Below are 16,998 nucleotides of genomic sequence, written 5' to 3'. Positions count from 1 at the left end.
CATCCACCCGATCAAGCCCCCTCACAATCTTACATGTTTCAATAAGATCGCCTCTCATTCTTCTGAACTCCAATGAGTAGAGGCCCAACCTACTCAACCTTTCCTCATACGTCAACCCCCTCATCTCCGGAATCAACCGAGTGAACCTTCTCTGAACCGCCTCGAGAGCAAGTATATCTTTTCTTAAATATGGAAACCAAAACTGCACGCAGTATTCCAGGTGTGGCCTCACCAATACCCTGTATAACTGCAGCAAGACTTCCCTGTTTTTATACTCCATCCCCCTTGCAATAAAAGCCAAGATTCCATTGGCCTTCCTGATCACCTGCTGTACCTGCATACTAACCTTTCCCCCACTGTGCGGGAAGCTATCGATTCATTCCGCTCTCTTCAGCTGGCTCAGGACGTCAAGGGTCATGGGGCAACGGCGGGCAGATGGAGTTGAGAGGCAGAACAGGCTTGAGGGGCTGAACGGCCTCCTCCTGTTCCTATGAAAGTAAGAACTCCCATTCCGACAGCGCCTTTCACCACCTCAGGACGTCCCAAAGCGCTTTACAGCCAATGAAGTACTTTTTTTGAAGGGTGGTCACTGTTCTAATGTAGGAAATGCAGCAGCCATATTTGCGCACAGCAAGCTCCCACACACGACAATGACCAGATCATCTGTTTTTGGGTGAATGATAAATATTGGCCCCAGGACACCGGGGAGAACTTCCCCCCCTGCTCGTCTTCCAATAGTGGCCGTGGGATCTTTTACGTCCACCTGAGAGAGCAGACGGAGCCTCAGTTTAGCGTCTCATCTGAAAGACGGCAGCTCCGGCAGTGCGGTGCTCCTTCAGTACCGGCCCTCCGACAGTGCGGCGCTCCCTCAGTACTGTCCCTCCGACAGTGCGGCGCTCCCTCAGTACTGCCCCTCCGACAGTGCGGCGCTCCCTCAGTACCGCCCCTCTGACAGTGTGGCGTTCCCTCAGTACCGCCCCTCCGACAGTGCGGCGCTCCCTCAGTACCGCCCCTCCGACAGTGCGGCGCTCCCTCAGTACCGCCCCTCCGACAGTGCGGCGCTCCCTCAGTACCGCCCCTCCGACAGTGCGGCGCTCCCTCAGTACCGCCCCTCCGACAGTGCGGCGCTCCCTCAGTACCGCCCCTCCGACAGTGCGGCGCTCCCTCAGTACCGCCCCTCCGACAGTGCGGCGCTCCCTCAGTACTGCCCCTCCGACAGTGCGGCATTCCCTCAGTACTGCCCCTCCAACAGTGTGGCGCTCCCTCAGTACCGCCCCTCCGACAGTGTGGCGCTCCCTCAGTACTGCCCCTCCGACAGTGCGGCGCTCCCTCAGTACCGCCCCTCCAACAGTGCGGCGCTCCCTCAGTACCGCCCCTCCGACAGTGCGGTTCAAGAAGGCGGCTAACCCTCCAACAGTGTGGCGCTCCCTTAGTACTGCCCCTCCGACAGTGCGGCGCTCCCTCAGTACCGCCCCTCCGACAGTGCGGTTCAAGAAGGCGGCTAACCACCACCTTCTCAAGGGGCGATTAGGGATGGGCAATAAATGCCGGCCTCGCCAGCGACGCCCACATCCCTTAGAAAATGAAGTGGAGGAAAGGGATGCACAGTATGTCCGAATCGGAAGAGTAGACAACGCGAGGTTGGAGGAGATCGCGGAGGTGGAGAGACACGGAGTGATCTGAAGAGGAGGACAACCTTCAACCCAACTGACCTTGGACAAGGTTACCACATTGGGACGTCTCAACTATGTTCAGTGCAAGGTGCTGTTGGTTTTGTAGCCAATCGCCGGGACACGCCCTCTCTGCTCACCCCGCCATCACAGACCGCGACAAGGACTTCCCCCCGCCAACCCGCCACGCGGACGCCCTTCGCCTACCTTCCTCTCGCATCTGGATGTACTTGCGGACGGCAATGTGCTTCCGCCAAGCCGTCTGGATCACCCTGGCGTAGCCGTTATATTTCCGCTCCCTCATCTCCTCCAACAGGAAGAGCTGCACGCAAAGAAAAGATCCAAAAAAAAAACCACGTCAGTCGTCCGCTGAGCTGCGATGGATAGCGGGGGGCGGGGGGTGGGGGGCGGGGGCGACAAAGCTTATGGATTATGGAAGCCGGCAGATTGGAGAAGGGAAGGAAGACCGAGAGGAAGGAGAGCAGTTCCCCAGTTCTGAAGCCCTGGGAATGAACGTTAAGGGTAGGAGATGGTAGGACGAGTCTCAAGCAAGACTGTTTCCGCAACTTTGGCGTTGAGTTTGACCCTGAGATGTGTTTCCGACCTCCTCTCTGCTCCATCACCAAGACTGCCGCCTCCCGCCTCCGTAACATCGCCTGTCTCCGCCCCTGCCTCAGCTCATCTGCTGCCGAAACCCTCATCCCTGCCTTTGTCACCTCCTGACTCAACTATTCCAACCCACTCCTGACCGGCCTCCCACATTCCACCCTACTTTGGTGGCAAAATCAGGAAGGCAGATTATTATTTGAATGGCAATAGATTGGGAGAAGGGGAAGTGCAACGAGACCTGGGTGTCCTTGTGCACCAGTCGCTGAAGGTAAGCATGCAGGTGCAGCAGGCGGTTAAGAAGGCAAATGGTATGTTGGCCTTCGTAGCGAGAGGGTTCGAGTACAGGAACAAGGATGTCTTGCTGCAGTTGTACAGGGCCTTGGTGAGACCACACCTTGAGTATTGTGTGCAGTTTTGGTCACCTTATCTGAGGAAGGATGTTCTTACCATGGAGGGAGTGCAGCGAAGATTCACCAGACTGATACCTGGGATGGCAGGAATGACGTACGAGGACAGATTGTGTCGATTGGGCTTGTACTCGCTGGAGTTTAGAAGATTGAGAGGGGATCTCATCGAAACCTATAAAATTCTGTCAGGCCTGGACAGACTAGATGCAGGAAGGATGTTCCCGATGGCCGGGGAGTCCAGAACCAGGGGTCACAGTCTAAGGATAAGGGGTAAGCCATTTAGGACTGAGATGAGGAGGAATTTCTTCACCCAGAGAGTGGTGAACCTGTGGAATTCTCTACCACAGAAGGCAGTAGAGGCCAATTCATTAAATATATTCAAGAAGGAGTTAGATTATTTCTTAAGGCTAAAGGGATCAAGGGATATGGGGAGAAAGCAGGGACAGGGTACTGAATTTGGATGATCAGCCATGATCTCATTGAATGGCGGAGCAGGCTCGAGGGGCCGAATGGCCGACTCCTGCTCCTATCTTCTATGTTTCTACATAAACATGAGGTCATCCAAAACTCTGCCGACCCATGTCCTAACTCGCACCGAGTCCCATTCGCCCATCACCCACTCTGTGCTCGCTGACCTACATTGGCTCCCACTCCGGCAACACCTCGATTTCAAAATTCTCATCTTCCTGTTCCAATTCCCTCCATGTCCTCCTCGCAGCCCCCCACCCCCCTCCCTATCTCTGTAATCTCCTCCAGCCCTACAACCCCTCCGAGATCTCTGCGCTCCTCCAATTCTGGCCTCTTGAGCATCCCCCGATTTCCATCGCTCCACCATTGGCGGCCGTGCCTTCAGCATGTTATGAGAGAGGCACTGGAGAAGGTGCAGCAAAAGATTGACAAGGACAATGAGAAGTTAGAACTATCGGGAAAGATTGAACAGCCTGGGGCTCTTTTCTCTAGAAGAGAGAAGGCTGAGGGGTGACCTGATCGAGGTCTTTAAGATTATGAAAGGGTTCGATAGGGTCGACGTAGAGAAGATGTTTCCACTTGTGGGGGAGACCAGAACTAGGGGCCGTCAATATAAGAGAGTCACTAATAAATCCAATCGGGAATTCAGGAGAAACTTCTTTACCCAGAGAGTGGTGAGGATGTGGAACTCGCTACCACAGGGAGTGGTCGAGGCGAAGAGCACAGATGCATTTAAGGGGAAGCTGGATAAACACATGAGGGAGAAAGGAATAGAATGATATGGTGACAGGGTGAGATGAAGAGGGGTGGGAGGGGGCTGGTGTGGAGCAGAAACACCGGCACGGAGCAGAGGGGCCGAATGGCCTGTTTCTGGGCTGTAAATATTATGTAAGACTATGTATTGACAAATCGAGGAGAGAGAGAGTCAAGAAAATTTGTAACAGAAAGGGAGAGAGAACATGGAGGTTAGAGCAGGGGTATTTATGTTAATTTTTCCGCGCAACCCAGCCAGTTTGCCTCCATTTTATTTGGCCGATGGGGCCCTGGGGGGGGGCGGGCGGCGTGGGAACAGTGGTCAACTCTCCGAGCTCTCACCGACTCTGGCGCCTTGATGAAGACCTTCTGTTTGCCGAGCTGGTACTGGTCGTGGTCCATGTTGACCGACCGGAGGAGGTGGGTCACTCCTTGTTTCTCGTCCCCTCTCCAGCTTGGCCACGTTTCTCTGGTGAGGATGGCGTACCTGCAATGGCAAGCGTCAGACTCCGAGGAACATCCATCCATGCATCCACGGTAGATCTGGCACCGTCTCGAGACTGCGCGCTCAAAACCGCTCCGCCACCAATACAAACATTTCTGAACACACTCAACATGTACCTGGTAAACATTCGCATCCGAGTGTTCAATTCCCTCCTCGCCCCCCTCCCTCCCTATGTCTGTAACCTCCTCCGGCCCCCGAGATCTCTGCGCACCTCCAATCCTGGCATCTCGTGCATCCCCCCGATTTCCATCGCTCCACCATTGGCGGCCGTGCCTTCAGCCGCCTGGGCCCCCGAGCTCTGGAATTCCCTCCCTAAACCTCTCCGCCTCTCTCTCCTCCTTTAAGACGCTCCTTAAAACCGACCTCTTTGACCAAGCTTTTGGTCACCTGTCCTAATATCTCATAGAAACATAGAAGATAGGAGCAGGAGCCGGCCATTCGGCCCCTCGAGCCTGCTCCGCCATTCAATGAGATCCTGGCTGATCATCCAAATTCAGTACCCTGTCCCTGCTTTCCCCCCATATCCCTTGATCCCTTTAGCATTAAGAAATATATCTAACTCCTTCTTGAATATATTTAATGAATTGTCCTCAACTGCCTTCTGTGGTAGAGAATTCCACAGGTTCACCACTCTCTGGGTGAAGAAATTCCTCCTCATCTCTGTCCTAAATGGCTTACCCCTTATCCTTAGACTGTGACCCCTGGTTCTGGACTCCCCTGCCATCGGGAACAGCCTTCCTGCACCTAGTCTGTCTAGTCCTGTTAGAATTTTATAAGTTTCAATGAGATCCCCTCATTCTTCTAAACTCCAGCGAGTATAAGCCCAATCGACCCAATCTCTCCTCATACGTCATTCCTGCCATCCCAGGTATCAGTCTGGTGAATCTTCGCTGCACTCCCTCCATGGCAAGAACATCCTTCCTCAGATAAGGCGACCAAAACTGCACACAATACTCAAGGTGTGGTCTCACCAAGGCCCTGTACAACTGCAGCAAAACATCCTTGCTCCTGTACTCGAATCCTCTCGCTACGAAGGCCAACATACCATTTGCCTTCTTAACCGCCTGCTGCACCTGCATGCTTACCTTCAGCGACTGGTGCACAAGGACACCCAGGTCTCGTTGCACTTCCCCTTTTCCCAATCTATTGCCATTCAGATAATAATCTGCCTTCCTGTTTTTGCCACCAAAGTGGATAACCTCGCATTTATCCACATTATACAGCATCTGCCCAATCGCCCAACCTGTCCAAATCATACTGGAGTTTCTCGGCATCCTCCTCACAGCACACACGCCCACCCAGCTTTGTGTTGTCTGCAAACTTGGAGATATTACATCTAGTTCCCTCGTCTGGATCATTAATATATATTGTGAATAGCTGGGGTCCTAGAAATCCATCTCTCTCCTTAAATATATTCAGTGACTTGGCCTCCACAGCCTTCTGGGCTGGAGAATTCCAAAGATTCACCACCCTCCTGAGTGAAGAAATTTCTCCTCATCTCAGTCCTCAATGTCCTACCCCGTATCCTGAGACTGTGACCCCTCGTTCTCGACCCCCCCCCCAGCCAGTGGAAACATCCTCCCTGCATCCAGTCTGTCTAGCCCTGTTAGAATTTTATACGTTTCAATGAGATCCCCTCTCATTCTTCTAAACTCTGGTGAATACAGGCCCAGTCGACCCAATCTCTCCTCATACGACATATATCTCGGCCTCGGAGGGGGAGCGGCGCAGATTCACCTGAATGATACCCGGGGGGGGCTAAAAGGGTTAAATTCCGAGGACAGGTTGCACAGACTGGGCTTGTATTCCCTCGAGTTTAGAAGATTAAGGGGGGATCTGATCGAGGTGTTGAAGATGATTAAAGGAGTTGATCGGGTAGAGAGAGAGAGAAACTATTTCCTCTGGTGGGGGGAGTCCAGAACAAGGGGGGGCGTCAACTTAAAATTAGAGCCAGGCCGTTCAGGGGTGATGTCGGGAAGCACTTCTTCACACAAAGGCTGGTGGAAATCTGGAACTCTTCCCCCGAAAGCTGTTGAGGCTGGGGGTCAACGGAAAATGTCAAAACTGAGATGGTTAGATTCTTGTTGGGTGAGGGGATTGAGGGTTATGGAACCAAGGCGGGTAGATGGAGTTAAGATACGGATTAGCCGCGATCTGATTGAGTGGTGGGACGGGCTCGAGGGGCTGGACGGCCTCCTCCTGTTTCCTATCCGAGCCACGTGCGAGAGAGGGGGGGGGGGGATCCTCATCTTACTGAGCAGGGGCGCACACACACACTCAAATTATTATTTGAATGGCAGTAGATTGGGAGAAGGGGAAGTGCAACGAGACCTGGGTGTCCTTGTGCACCAGTCGCTGAAGGTAAGCATGCAGGTGCAGCAGGCGGTTAAGAAGGCAAATGGTATGTTGGCCTTCGTAGCGAGAGGATTCGAGTACAGGAGCAAGGATGTTTTGCTGCAGTTGTACAGGGCCTTGGTGAGACCACACCTTGAGTATTGTGTGCAGTTTTGGTCGCCTTATCTGAGGAAGGATGTTCTTGCCATGGAGGGAGTGCAGCGAAGATTCACCAGACTGATACCTGGGATGGCAGGAATGACGTATGAGGAGAGATTGTGTCGATTGGGCTTATACTCACTGGAGTTTAGAAGAATGAGAGGGGATCTCATCGAAACCTATAAAATTCTGTGAGGCCTGGACAGACTAGATGCAGGAAGGATGTTCCCAATGGCCGGGGAGTCCAGAACCAGGGGTCACAGTCTAAGGATAAGGGGTAAGCCATTTAGGACAGAGATGAGGAGGAATTTCTTCACCCAGAGAGTGGTGAACCTGTGGAATTCTCTACCACAGAGGGCGGTGGAGGCCAGTTCATTAAATATATTCAAGAAGGAGTTAGATATATTTCTTAAGGCTAAAGGGATCAAGGGATATGGGGAGAACGCAGGGACAGGGTACTGAGTTTGGATGATCAGCCATGATCTCATTGAATGGCGGAGCAGGCTCGAGGGGCCGAATGGCCTACTCCTGCTCCTATCTTCTATGTTTCTATGTTAAAGTGTTAAACCGTAACCTTACTGTCATGAATCTTATCATGACTCATGAAGTAACACTGGGCGGCCAGCTGGTGGCGCCGTCCAAGGAGTATAAATACTCGGGCGTGGGCCCAGCTTGCTCAGGATGTTTCTGTAACCAGGAACTAGTGATGTAACTAGAATCTCATGGTTTTGAAACAGTTGATTAAAGCCTTGTTTTATACTCAAACCAAGCACTCCGTAGTCTTTTTACATCACTTACCTCTGCAGGAACTTTTTAAAGGCTCTCCGGTAGGCGTAGCCGGCCCGACGCACTCGAATGTTCTCCCTCAGTCCCAGATACTCAACCTGGTGCGTCACCCTTCACAAGAGAAACGGAAAGAAATCTTCACCGCCGTGACCTTCAGCCTTTGACCCCCCCCCCCCAAATAAAGTGCCCCCCCCCCCAACCCCACGGCTCCCTCCACAGCTTCTCGCTATTCACTGGTTCCGGGGTTGGGGGGGGGGGGGGGGGGCCTCGGTTATTGGTTGCCTCTCCGACTTGAAGCAACTCCCGTTAATGATTCAGTGGCTCGCTCGCGCACCCACCCCCACCCCCCCGCCATTCCAGGGCGTTAGAGTCAACCAGATAGTGTGGGACTGCCCACACCTGCCCTTATACCTCCCCCCTTCCCACTGTCCAGGGCCCCAAACACCCCTTCCAGGTGAAACAGCGATTTACTTGTACTTCTTGCAATCTAGTATAATGTATTCGCTGCTCACGATGCGGTCTCCTCTACATTGGGGAGACCAAACGCAGATTGGGCGACCGCTTTGCGGAACACCTCCGTTCAGTCCGTAAGGGGGACCCCGAGCTCCCCGGGTGGCCTGTCACTTTAATTCACCGCCCCATTCCCACTCGGACCTCTCTGTCCTCGGCCTCTTGCATTGTTCCACGGAAGCTCAGCGTAAGCTCGAGGAACAGCACCTCGTCTTCCGATTAGGCACTTTACAGCCTTCCGGACTCAACATCGAGTTCAACAATTTCAGACCCTAACCTCGGCCCCTATCATATTTATATCTTTTATCCACACTTTTGTTTTGTTCTTCTCTCCCACAGGGCAGCTGTCCTTCATTCCGCCAGTGCAATTCACACCATCTCGAGCCACCCTTTGTTTCTTAACCTGTCCCATTACCATCTCCTCTCGCCTTGAATATCTCTTAACCTCTCCTGCCTTCTATCCTATCACAGACCTTCCCTTTTGTTCTTTCATCCCCTCCCCGCCTTTCCCAGCCCCTTCACTTGCTTAAAAATCTGCTCCATTTCCTGCTTTTTTTCCGGTTCTGACGAAAGGTCATCGACCTGAAACGTTAACTCTGTTTCTCTCTCCACGGACGCTGCCTGACCCGCTGAGTATCTCCAGCGTTTTCTGTTTTTATTTCAGATTTCCAGCATCTGCAGCATTTGCTTTTTGTATTAGTGTGGGACTGGAGTCACGTGGAGGCCGGACTGGGTAAGGACTGCGGGTGTCCTCCCGCCCCCCCCCGCGCTCCAGGTGAACCAGTTGGGTTTTTGCAACCACCCCGCACAAATCCTACTTAAAATATTACAGCACGGAAACAGGCCATTCGGCCCATCGGGTCCATTTATGCTCCACACCAGCCTCCTCCCACCCCTCTTCATCTCACCCCATCACCATATCCTTCTATTCCTTTCTCCCTCGTGTGTTTATCCAGCTTCCCCCTTAATTGCATCGATACTATTCGCCTCAACCACTCCCTGTGGCAGCGAGTTCCACATTCTCACCACTCTCTGGGTAAAGAAGTTTCTCCTGAATTCCCCATTGGATTTATTAGTGACTCTCTTATATTGACGGCCCCTAGTTCTGGTCTCCCCCACAAGTGGAAACATCTTCTCTACGTCTACCCTATCGAACCCTTTCATAATCTTAAAGACCTCGATCAGGTCACCCCTCAACCTTCTCTCTTCTAGAGAAAAGAGCCCCCGCCTGTTCAGCCTGTCAACGCTCTTAATGAACACTCTACCAGACATGGAGAGACCTCCAGACTGGGTGGGAGGAGAGATCTCCAGACTGGGTGGGAGGAGAGATCTCCAGACTGGGTGGGAGGAGAGATCTCCAGACTGGGTGGGAGGAGAGATCTCCAGACTCGGTGGGAGGAGAGATCTCCAGACTGGGTGGGAGGAGAGATCTCCAGACTCGGTGGGAGGAGAGATCTCCAGACTGGGTGGGAGGAGAGATCTCCAGACTCGGTGGGAGGAGAGATCTCCAGACTGGGTGGGAGGAGAGATCTCCAGACTGGGTGGGAGGAGAGATCTCCAGACTGGGTGGGAGGAGAGATCTCCAGACTGGGTGGGACACTGGGTTTAGTGCACCGGCCTTTCACCTCTCTAGCCTGTCGTCTTCTTCTCTTAACCTAGCACGGACGGAGCCTCTATCGCCTCCACTGGCCGCCAGGGTCTTGCACGCAGCGAGGTTAAGCAGCGCCTTGATTTCAAAATTCTCATCCTTGCGTTCAAATCCCCTCCATGGCCTCCTCACCGCCCCCCCTCCCTATCTCTCTAACCTCCTCCAGCCCCACAACCCTCCCGAGATCTCTGCGCTCCTCCAATTCCACCCTCTTGAGCATCCCCCGATTCCCATCGCTCCACCATTGGCGGCCGTGCCTTCAGCCGCCCGGGGCCCCGAGCTCTGGAATTCCCTCCCTAAACCTCTCCGCCTCTCTCTCCTCCTTTAAGACGCTCCTTAAAACCGACCTCTTTGACCAAGCTTTTGGTCACCTGTCCTAATATCTCCTTATGTGGCTCGGTGTCGAATTTTGTCTGATAATCGCTGCTGTGAAGGGCCTTGGGATGTTTTACTACGTTAAAGGCGCTATATAAATGCAAGGTGGTGTTGTTGAGGTTGATTGCACAGGGCGAACAACCCATAGTCTAGCACAGCTGGGCCATCACGGAGAAGCCACAAGGCTGGCTGAAGCAAATGGAAACGTCACCCTGACGTAGTCCTCTGCGATTGGGATTCAGATACGTTGTGGGGGGGGGGGCGGAATACGTTACCCTGGATCTGATCGGACCCGGGGTACCTGCGCCTGACCTTGGAAGCCCAATTTCGCCTCCCCTATTGCTCGTGCAGACCAGACTGACCTAGTCTCCTCCCAGTCCTTGGCTTTCTTGGTTTCGTTGGGCTTGATGCAGCGGATGTAGTGGGGCGTGCATTTCATCAGCGTGCCCACCAGGTCATTGGCTTGTTTCTGTAAAACACAACCGCGGGCAATTCACTTGGAGGCAGAGTAACACCAACAACACAGAAGGTTCACCAGATTGACCGCTGGGGTGAAGGTTCACCAGATTGACCCCTGGGGTGAAGGTTCACCAGATTGGCCCCTGGGGTGAAGGTTCACCAGATTGATCCCTGGGATGAAGGCTCACCAGATTAATCATAGAAACACAGAAGATAGGAGCAGGAGTCGGCCATTCGGCCCCTTGAGCCTGTTCCGCCATTTAATGAGATCATGGCTGATCATCCAAATTCAGTACCCTGTCCCTGCTTTCTCCCCATATCCCTTGATCCCTTTAGCCTTAAGAAATATATCCAACTCCTTCTTGAATATATTTAATGAATTGGCCTCCACTGCCTTCTGTGGTAGAGAATTCCACAGGTTCACCACTCTCTGGGTGAAGAAATTCCTCATCTCAGTCCTAAATGGCCGACCCCTTATCCTTAGACTGTGACCCCTGGTTCTGGACTCCCCGGCCATCGGGAACATCCTTCCAGCATCTAGTCTGTCCAGTCCTGTTAGAATTTTATAAGTTTCAATGAGATCCCCTCTCATTCTTCTAAACTCCAGCGAATATAAGCCCAATCGACCCAATCTCTCCTCATACATCATTCCTGCCATCCCAGGTATCAGCCTGGTGAATCTTCGCTGCACTCCCTCCATGGCAAGAACATCCTTCCTCACATAAGGCGACCAAAACTGCACACAATACTCAAGATGTGGTCTTACCAAGGCCCTGTACGACTGCAGCAAGACATCCTTGCTCCTATACTCGAATCCTCTCGCTATGAAGGCCAACATACCATTTGTCTTCTTAACCGCCTGCTGCACCTGCATGCTTACCTTCAGCGACTGGTGCACAAGGACACCCAGGTCTCGTTGCACTTCCCCTTTTCCCAATCTATTGCCGTTCAGATAATAATCTGTCTTCCTGTTTTTGCCACCAAAGTGGATAACCTCGCATTTATCCACATTATACTGCATCTGCCAAATCAAGGTACTGCCCCTATGACAATGCGGCACTCCCTCAGTACCGCCCCTCCAACAGTGCGGCGCTCCCTCAGTACTGCCCCTCCGACAGTGCGGCGCTCCCTCAGTACTGCCCCTCCGACAGTGCGGCGCTCCCTCAGTACCGCCCCTCTGACAGTGCGGCGCTCCCTCAGTACTGCATCTCCGACAGTGCGGCGCTCCCTCAGTACCGCCCCTCCGACAGTGCGGCGCTCCCTCAGTACCGCCCCTCCGACAGTGCGGCGCTCCCTCAGTACCGCCCCTCCGACAGTGCGGCTCCCTCAGTACCGCCCTTCCGACAGTGCGGCGCTCCCTCAGTACCGCCCCTCCGACAGTGCGGCGCTCCCTCAGTACCGCCCCTCCGACAGTGCGGCGCTCCCTCAGTACTGCCCCTCCGACAGTGCGGCGCTCCCTCAGTACCGCCCCTCTGACAGTGCGGCGCTCCCTCAGTACCGCCCCTCCGACAGTGCGGCGCTCCCTCAGTACTGCCCCTCCGACAGTGCGGCGCTCCCTCAGTACCGCCCCTCTGACAGTGCGGCGCTCCCTCAGTACTGCATCTCCGACAGTGCGGCGCTCCCTCAGTACCGCCCCTCCGACAGTGCGGCGCTCCCTCAGTACTGCCCCTCCGACAGTGCGGTGCTCCCTCAGTACCGCCCCTCCGACAGTGCGGCGCTCCCTCAGTACTGCCCCTCCGACAGTGCGGCGCTCCCTCAGTACAGCCCCTCCGACAGTGCGGCGCTCCCTCAGTACCGCCCCTCCGACAGTGCGGCGCTCCCTCAGTACTGCCCCTCCGACAGTGCGGCGCTCCCTCAGTACTGCCCCTCCGACAGTGCGGCGCTCCCTCAGTACTGCCCCTCCGACAGTGCGGCGCTCCCTCAGTACTGGCACTGGGAGTGTCAGCCTAGATTTTTGCGCTCAAGTCTCTGGAGCAGGACTAGAACCCAGGACCTTCTGACTCAGAGGCGAGAGAGAGTGCGAGTGCTACCCACTGAGCTATGGCTGACACACAGGGGGAATTTCTTCACTCAGAGGGCGGTGAATCTTTGGAATTCTCTACCCCAGAGGGCTGTGGATGCTCAGTCGTTGAGTATATTCAAGAGAGAGATCGATGGGATTTTTGGACTCGAGGAATTGTGAGATATGGGGTTCGGGCGGGAAAGTGGAGATGAGGTAGCGGATCAGCCATGATCTTATTGAATGGCGGAGCAGGCTCGAGGGGCCGAATGGTTAACTCCTGCTCCTAAATCTTATGTTATGTTCTTAAGCACTTAAACAAAAGAATTTTACATCGATTCAGGTACAGTATGACCAACACCGGCCTTTGAATCACCAACACCGGTGAATCTCCACTCCACCCTCCTTATCCAATCCCAGCGTCTCCACTCCCTTATCCAGACCCACGGAGTCTGCGCCCCACCCCCTCCCCTCCCCATCCCCCACAACCGCCCCCCCTCGCTCTCCCCGATACCCGGAGCCCGTACCTTGATCTTACTGCTGACTGTGGTGGGCCGCCCCTTCTTGTCGGCATTCAGGTTTTCCGGGAACAGATCCCGAATGAACGGCCTGCGGAGACGAGAGCAAAGGTCACCGGGAGCACAGTCGCGCGTACATTTACCTCGGGACGGCCCCCGCCCCCCCCCCTCAGTCAACGATTCGTCCGGGGCTGTCTCATCCCATCAAACAAAGACGGGACCAACTGTTGACCCGGTTGGCTCGGCACAGCCCGGGGACGGACCACACCGAGTGATGCAGCGCCCGGTCGAATTTCCCCCTCCAGAATTATTATTATTTTTTTTTTTACAAATTATTTTGGGGCTACTCACAGTTCACTGCTCTGCATTAACTCAATGAGGTCAGTGAAGAGGACGTCGCGATTCCGCTCGCAGAAGCCTTCCACCTCATACGATACCTGGGAGAAAGGATAACGGAATCAGAACGCGCCAACTCTTCCTTCTCGGGTGGACCGACGGTCTGGGGCGGGGGGGGGGGGGGGGCGGCCTGTCAGGAGTCCCATGTTATCATGTTAAGGGTCACCAAACCAAACCAACGCAAGATAATTTTCCTTTTCTTCTGAACCCCCAGCCCATCCAACAGGTTACCTAGCAACCCCCAGCCCCATCCAACAGGTTACCTAGCAACCCCCAGCTCATCCAACAGGTTTACCCAGCAACCACCAGCTCATCCAACAGGTTTACCCAGCAACCACCAGCTCATCCAACAGGTTTACCCAGCAACCACCAGCTCCATCCAACAGGTTTACCCAGCAACCCCCAGCTCCATCCAACAGGTTACCTAGCAACCACCAGCTCCATCCAACAGGTTTACCCAGCAACCACCAGCTCCATCCAACAGGTTACCTAGCAACCACCAGCTCCATCCAACAGGTTACCTAGCAACCACCAGCACCATCCAACAGGTTTACCCAGCAACCACCAGCTCCATCCAACAGGTTTACCCAGCAACCACCAGCTCCATCCAACAGGTTACCTAGCAACCCCCAGCCCCATCCAACAGGTTACCTAGCAACCCCCAGCCCCATCCAACAGGTTACCTAGCAACCCCCAGCCCCATCCAACAGGTTACCTAGCAACCCCCAGCCCCATCCAACAGGTTACCTAGCAACCACCAGCACCATCCAACAGGTTTACCCAGCAACCCCCAGCCCCATCCAACAGGTTACCTAGCAACCACCAGCACCATCCAACAGGTTTACCCAGCAACCACCAGCTCCATCCAACAGGTTACCTAGCAACCCCCAGCTCATCCAACAGGTTTACCCAGCAACCACCAGCTCATCCAACAGGTTTACCCAGCAACCACCAGCTCCATCCAACAGGTTACCTAGCAACCACCAGCACCATCCAACAGGTTTACCCAGCAACCACCAGCTCCATCCAACAGGTTACCTAGCAACCACCAGCCCCATCCAACAGGTTACCTAGCAACCACCAGCTCCATCCAACAGGTTACCTAGCAACCACCAGCACCATCCAACAGGGTTACCAAGCAATCACCAGCTCCATCCAACAGGGTACCTAGCAACCACCAGCTCCATCCAACAGGTTACCTAGCAACCAACAGCACCATCCAACAGGTTACCTAGCAACCACCAGCACCATCCAACAGGTTACCTAGCCACAACCAGCCCATTCAACAGGTTACCTAGCAATCACCAGCTCCATCCAACAGGTTACCTAGCAACCACCACAAACACAGAGTTGGGAGGGAAGATGCAAGAGCCAATTCCAGCACTAGAAGGGACGGTGAGGAGGGAGAGGGAGGGTATAACCCACACTAAAACTCCTCAGATCGGCGGGACAGATGTGCCTTCTTCCATTAGTTGTCCCCACCTCAATGGATTTGCCCAACAGCCACATGCCAACCCCGCCCAGCAGCGCTCCAACGACCTCCACCTTTGGGCCGCTGAGCTCAGCGGAAGGCCGATTGAGAAAAGATCGTCGGGGGGGGGCAAAGAGGTGAAGCATTTGGACCGTTCCATCGAGCTCAGCGACAGGAGGAAGAAACATCAGGGTGATCGAAAGTCGGGACACTCAATGTACGAGAGCCAATGGCCACACACGAGTTCTGGAGATCCAGCCCATAATCAGAGAACGTTAACAGCACAGAAGGAGGCCATTCGGCCCATCGTGCCTGTGCCGGCTCTTTGAAAGAGCTCTCCAATTAGTCCCACTCCCCCCTGCTCTTTCCCCACAGCCCTGTGAATTTTTCCCCTTCAAGTATTTCTCCAATTCCCCTTTTGAAAGTCACTATTGAATCTGCTTCCACCGCCCTTTCAGGCAGCGCGTTCCAGATCACAACAACTCGCTGCGTTAAAAAACATTCTCCTCATCTCCCCCTCTGGTTCTTTTACCAATTATCTTCAATCTGTGTCCTCTGGTTACCGACCCTCCTGCCACTGTAAACAGTTCCTCCTTATTTACTCAATCAAACCCAAAAATAATGTGCTCAGGCCAATGGCAGCGCGCGAGCACGTGGCCATTCAGCCCTTAATTTACTAGAACCACAGGCAGCGGGCGAGCACGTGGCCATTCAGCCCTTAATTTACTCCCATCTCTTTGATCTCTCGCGTGCTGTCTTGCCCCGTTTGAATCTCGTGGGCCTGGAGATCTGGGAAAGGGACTGTTCTTGGCGCCGTTACCTCAATAAATCCTAAATCAGAGCGCCCGAGCTCTAGGGAACGGCAGCTCGGGATATCTGGGAATTAATGGGAACAGGGATTGCACCTTTATAGGAGGCTGCACAACATCTGTGACCCCTGCATGTCGCCCCCTTGTGCTAAAGGGACAAGCTTTGAGGCACCTTCCCTCAGCGCTCCCCCGCCAGCCCAACGCACGGTACCTGGGGGAGGGGTGACAGCTCTGGGCCCCCCCCCCGCGCAGCAGACCCGGGCGCACGATGATCACCTTGCCTGCGTAGTGATGGATGATGAAGCCCTTGTTCCAGCTGTTGAAGTGGTCGTGGGTCCCAATCTGCGACTGCAGCTTCTGCACCAGGGTCTGGTCGGCACCCTCGCCCTTGGCGTGCATCGTGGCACAGACATCGTCCAGGATGCACATTATCCCGGAGGGCTCTACACAGTGAGTGGAAAAGTAAAGAGCAAATCTAGCTTTCCTTCTCACCCGCTGTCCCTCTGCTTCCCCTCTCTCGCCCCCCCACCCCCCGCTCCCTGCCCTCCCTCCCCTCCTCCTCACCTTCCGCTCTTCCCCCCTCCACTCCTCTCTGCCCCCTCTCCCTCCCCTCCCCTTCTCCCTCCCTCCCTCCCCTCTCCCTCCCCCTCTCCCTCCCTTCCCCTCTCTCTCCCTCCCCTCTCCCTCCCTCCCTCTCTCTCCTCTCCCTCCCCCTTTCTCTCTCCCCCTCTCCCTCCCTTCCCTTTCTCTCTCCCCCTCTCCCTCCCTTCCCTCTCCCTCCCTTCCCCTTTCTCTCTTCCCCTCTCCCTCCCTTCCCCTTTCTCTCTCCCCCTCTCCCTCCCCTCTCTCTCTCCCTCTCCCTCCCTCTCCTCTCCCTCCCTTCCCCTTTCTCTCTCCCCCTCTCCTCCCTTCCCCTTTCTCTCTCCCCCCTTCCCCTTTCTCTCTCCCCCCTTCCCCTTTCTCTCTCCCCCCCCTTCCCCTTTCTCTCTCCCCCCCTTCCCCTTTCTCTCTCCCCCCCTTCCCCTTTCTCTCTCCCCCCTCTCCCTCCCTCTCTCCCCTTTCTCTCTCCCCCTCTCCCTCCCTCTCTCCCTCCCCCTCTCTCCCTCCCTCCCCCCCTCTCCC

General features: G+C 54.7%; 1 protein-coding gene across 1 annotated transcript in view; it reads right to left on the bottom strand.

Annotated features, from left to right (window-relative positions):
• Positions 1–16,326, bottom strand: part of LOC147086532 (unconventional myosin-Ie-like) — a 39,360-nt gene extending 23,034 nt beyond the window's left edge. The window contains exons 1-7 of the mRNA XM_085978640.1: positions 16,153–16,326; positions 13,552–13,637; positions 13,210–13,291; positions 10,587–10,693; positions 7,704–7,802; positions 4,250–4,394; positions 1,878–1,992 (exon numbers count right to left, since the gene is read on the bottom strand). Of these exons, the coding sequence (XP_085834766.1) occupies positions 1,878–1,992; positions 4,250–4,394; positions 7,704–7,802; positions 10,587–10,693; positions 13,210–13,291; positions 13,552–13,637; positions 16,153–16,305 (787 nt within the window). The 5' untranslated portion in view covers positions 16,306–16,326. The remainder of the gene's footprint in view (positions 1–1,877; positions 1,993–4,249; positions 4,395–7,703; positions 7,803–10,586; positions 10,694–13,209; positions 13,292–13,551; positions 13,638–16,152) is intronic.
• Between the last annotated feature and the right edge of the window lie 672 nt (positions 16,327–16,998).

This window comes from Somniosus microcephalus, unplaced genomic scaffold, assembly GCF_052327205.1.
Source record: "Somniosus microcephalus isolate GS21.2 unplaced genomic scaffold, FLI_Smic_1.0 unresolved_chr7, whole genome shotgun sequence".
In the NCBI taxonomy this organism is placed as follows: Eukaryota; Metazoa; Chordata; class Chondrichthyes; order Squaliformes; family Somniosidae; genus Somniosus; species Somniosus microcephalus.
The sequence above is the reverse complement of the archived record's forward strand: the minus strand, read 5'-3'. Positions and strand labels throughout refer to the sequence as shown.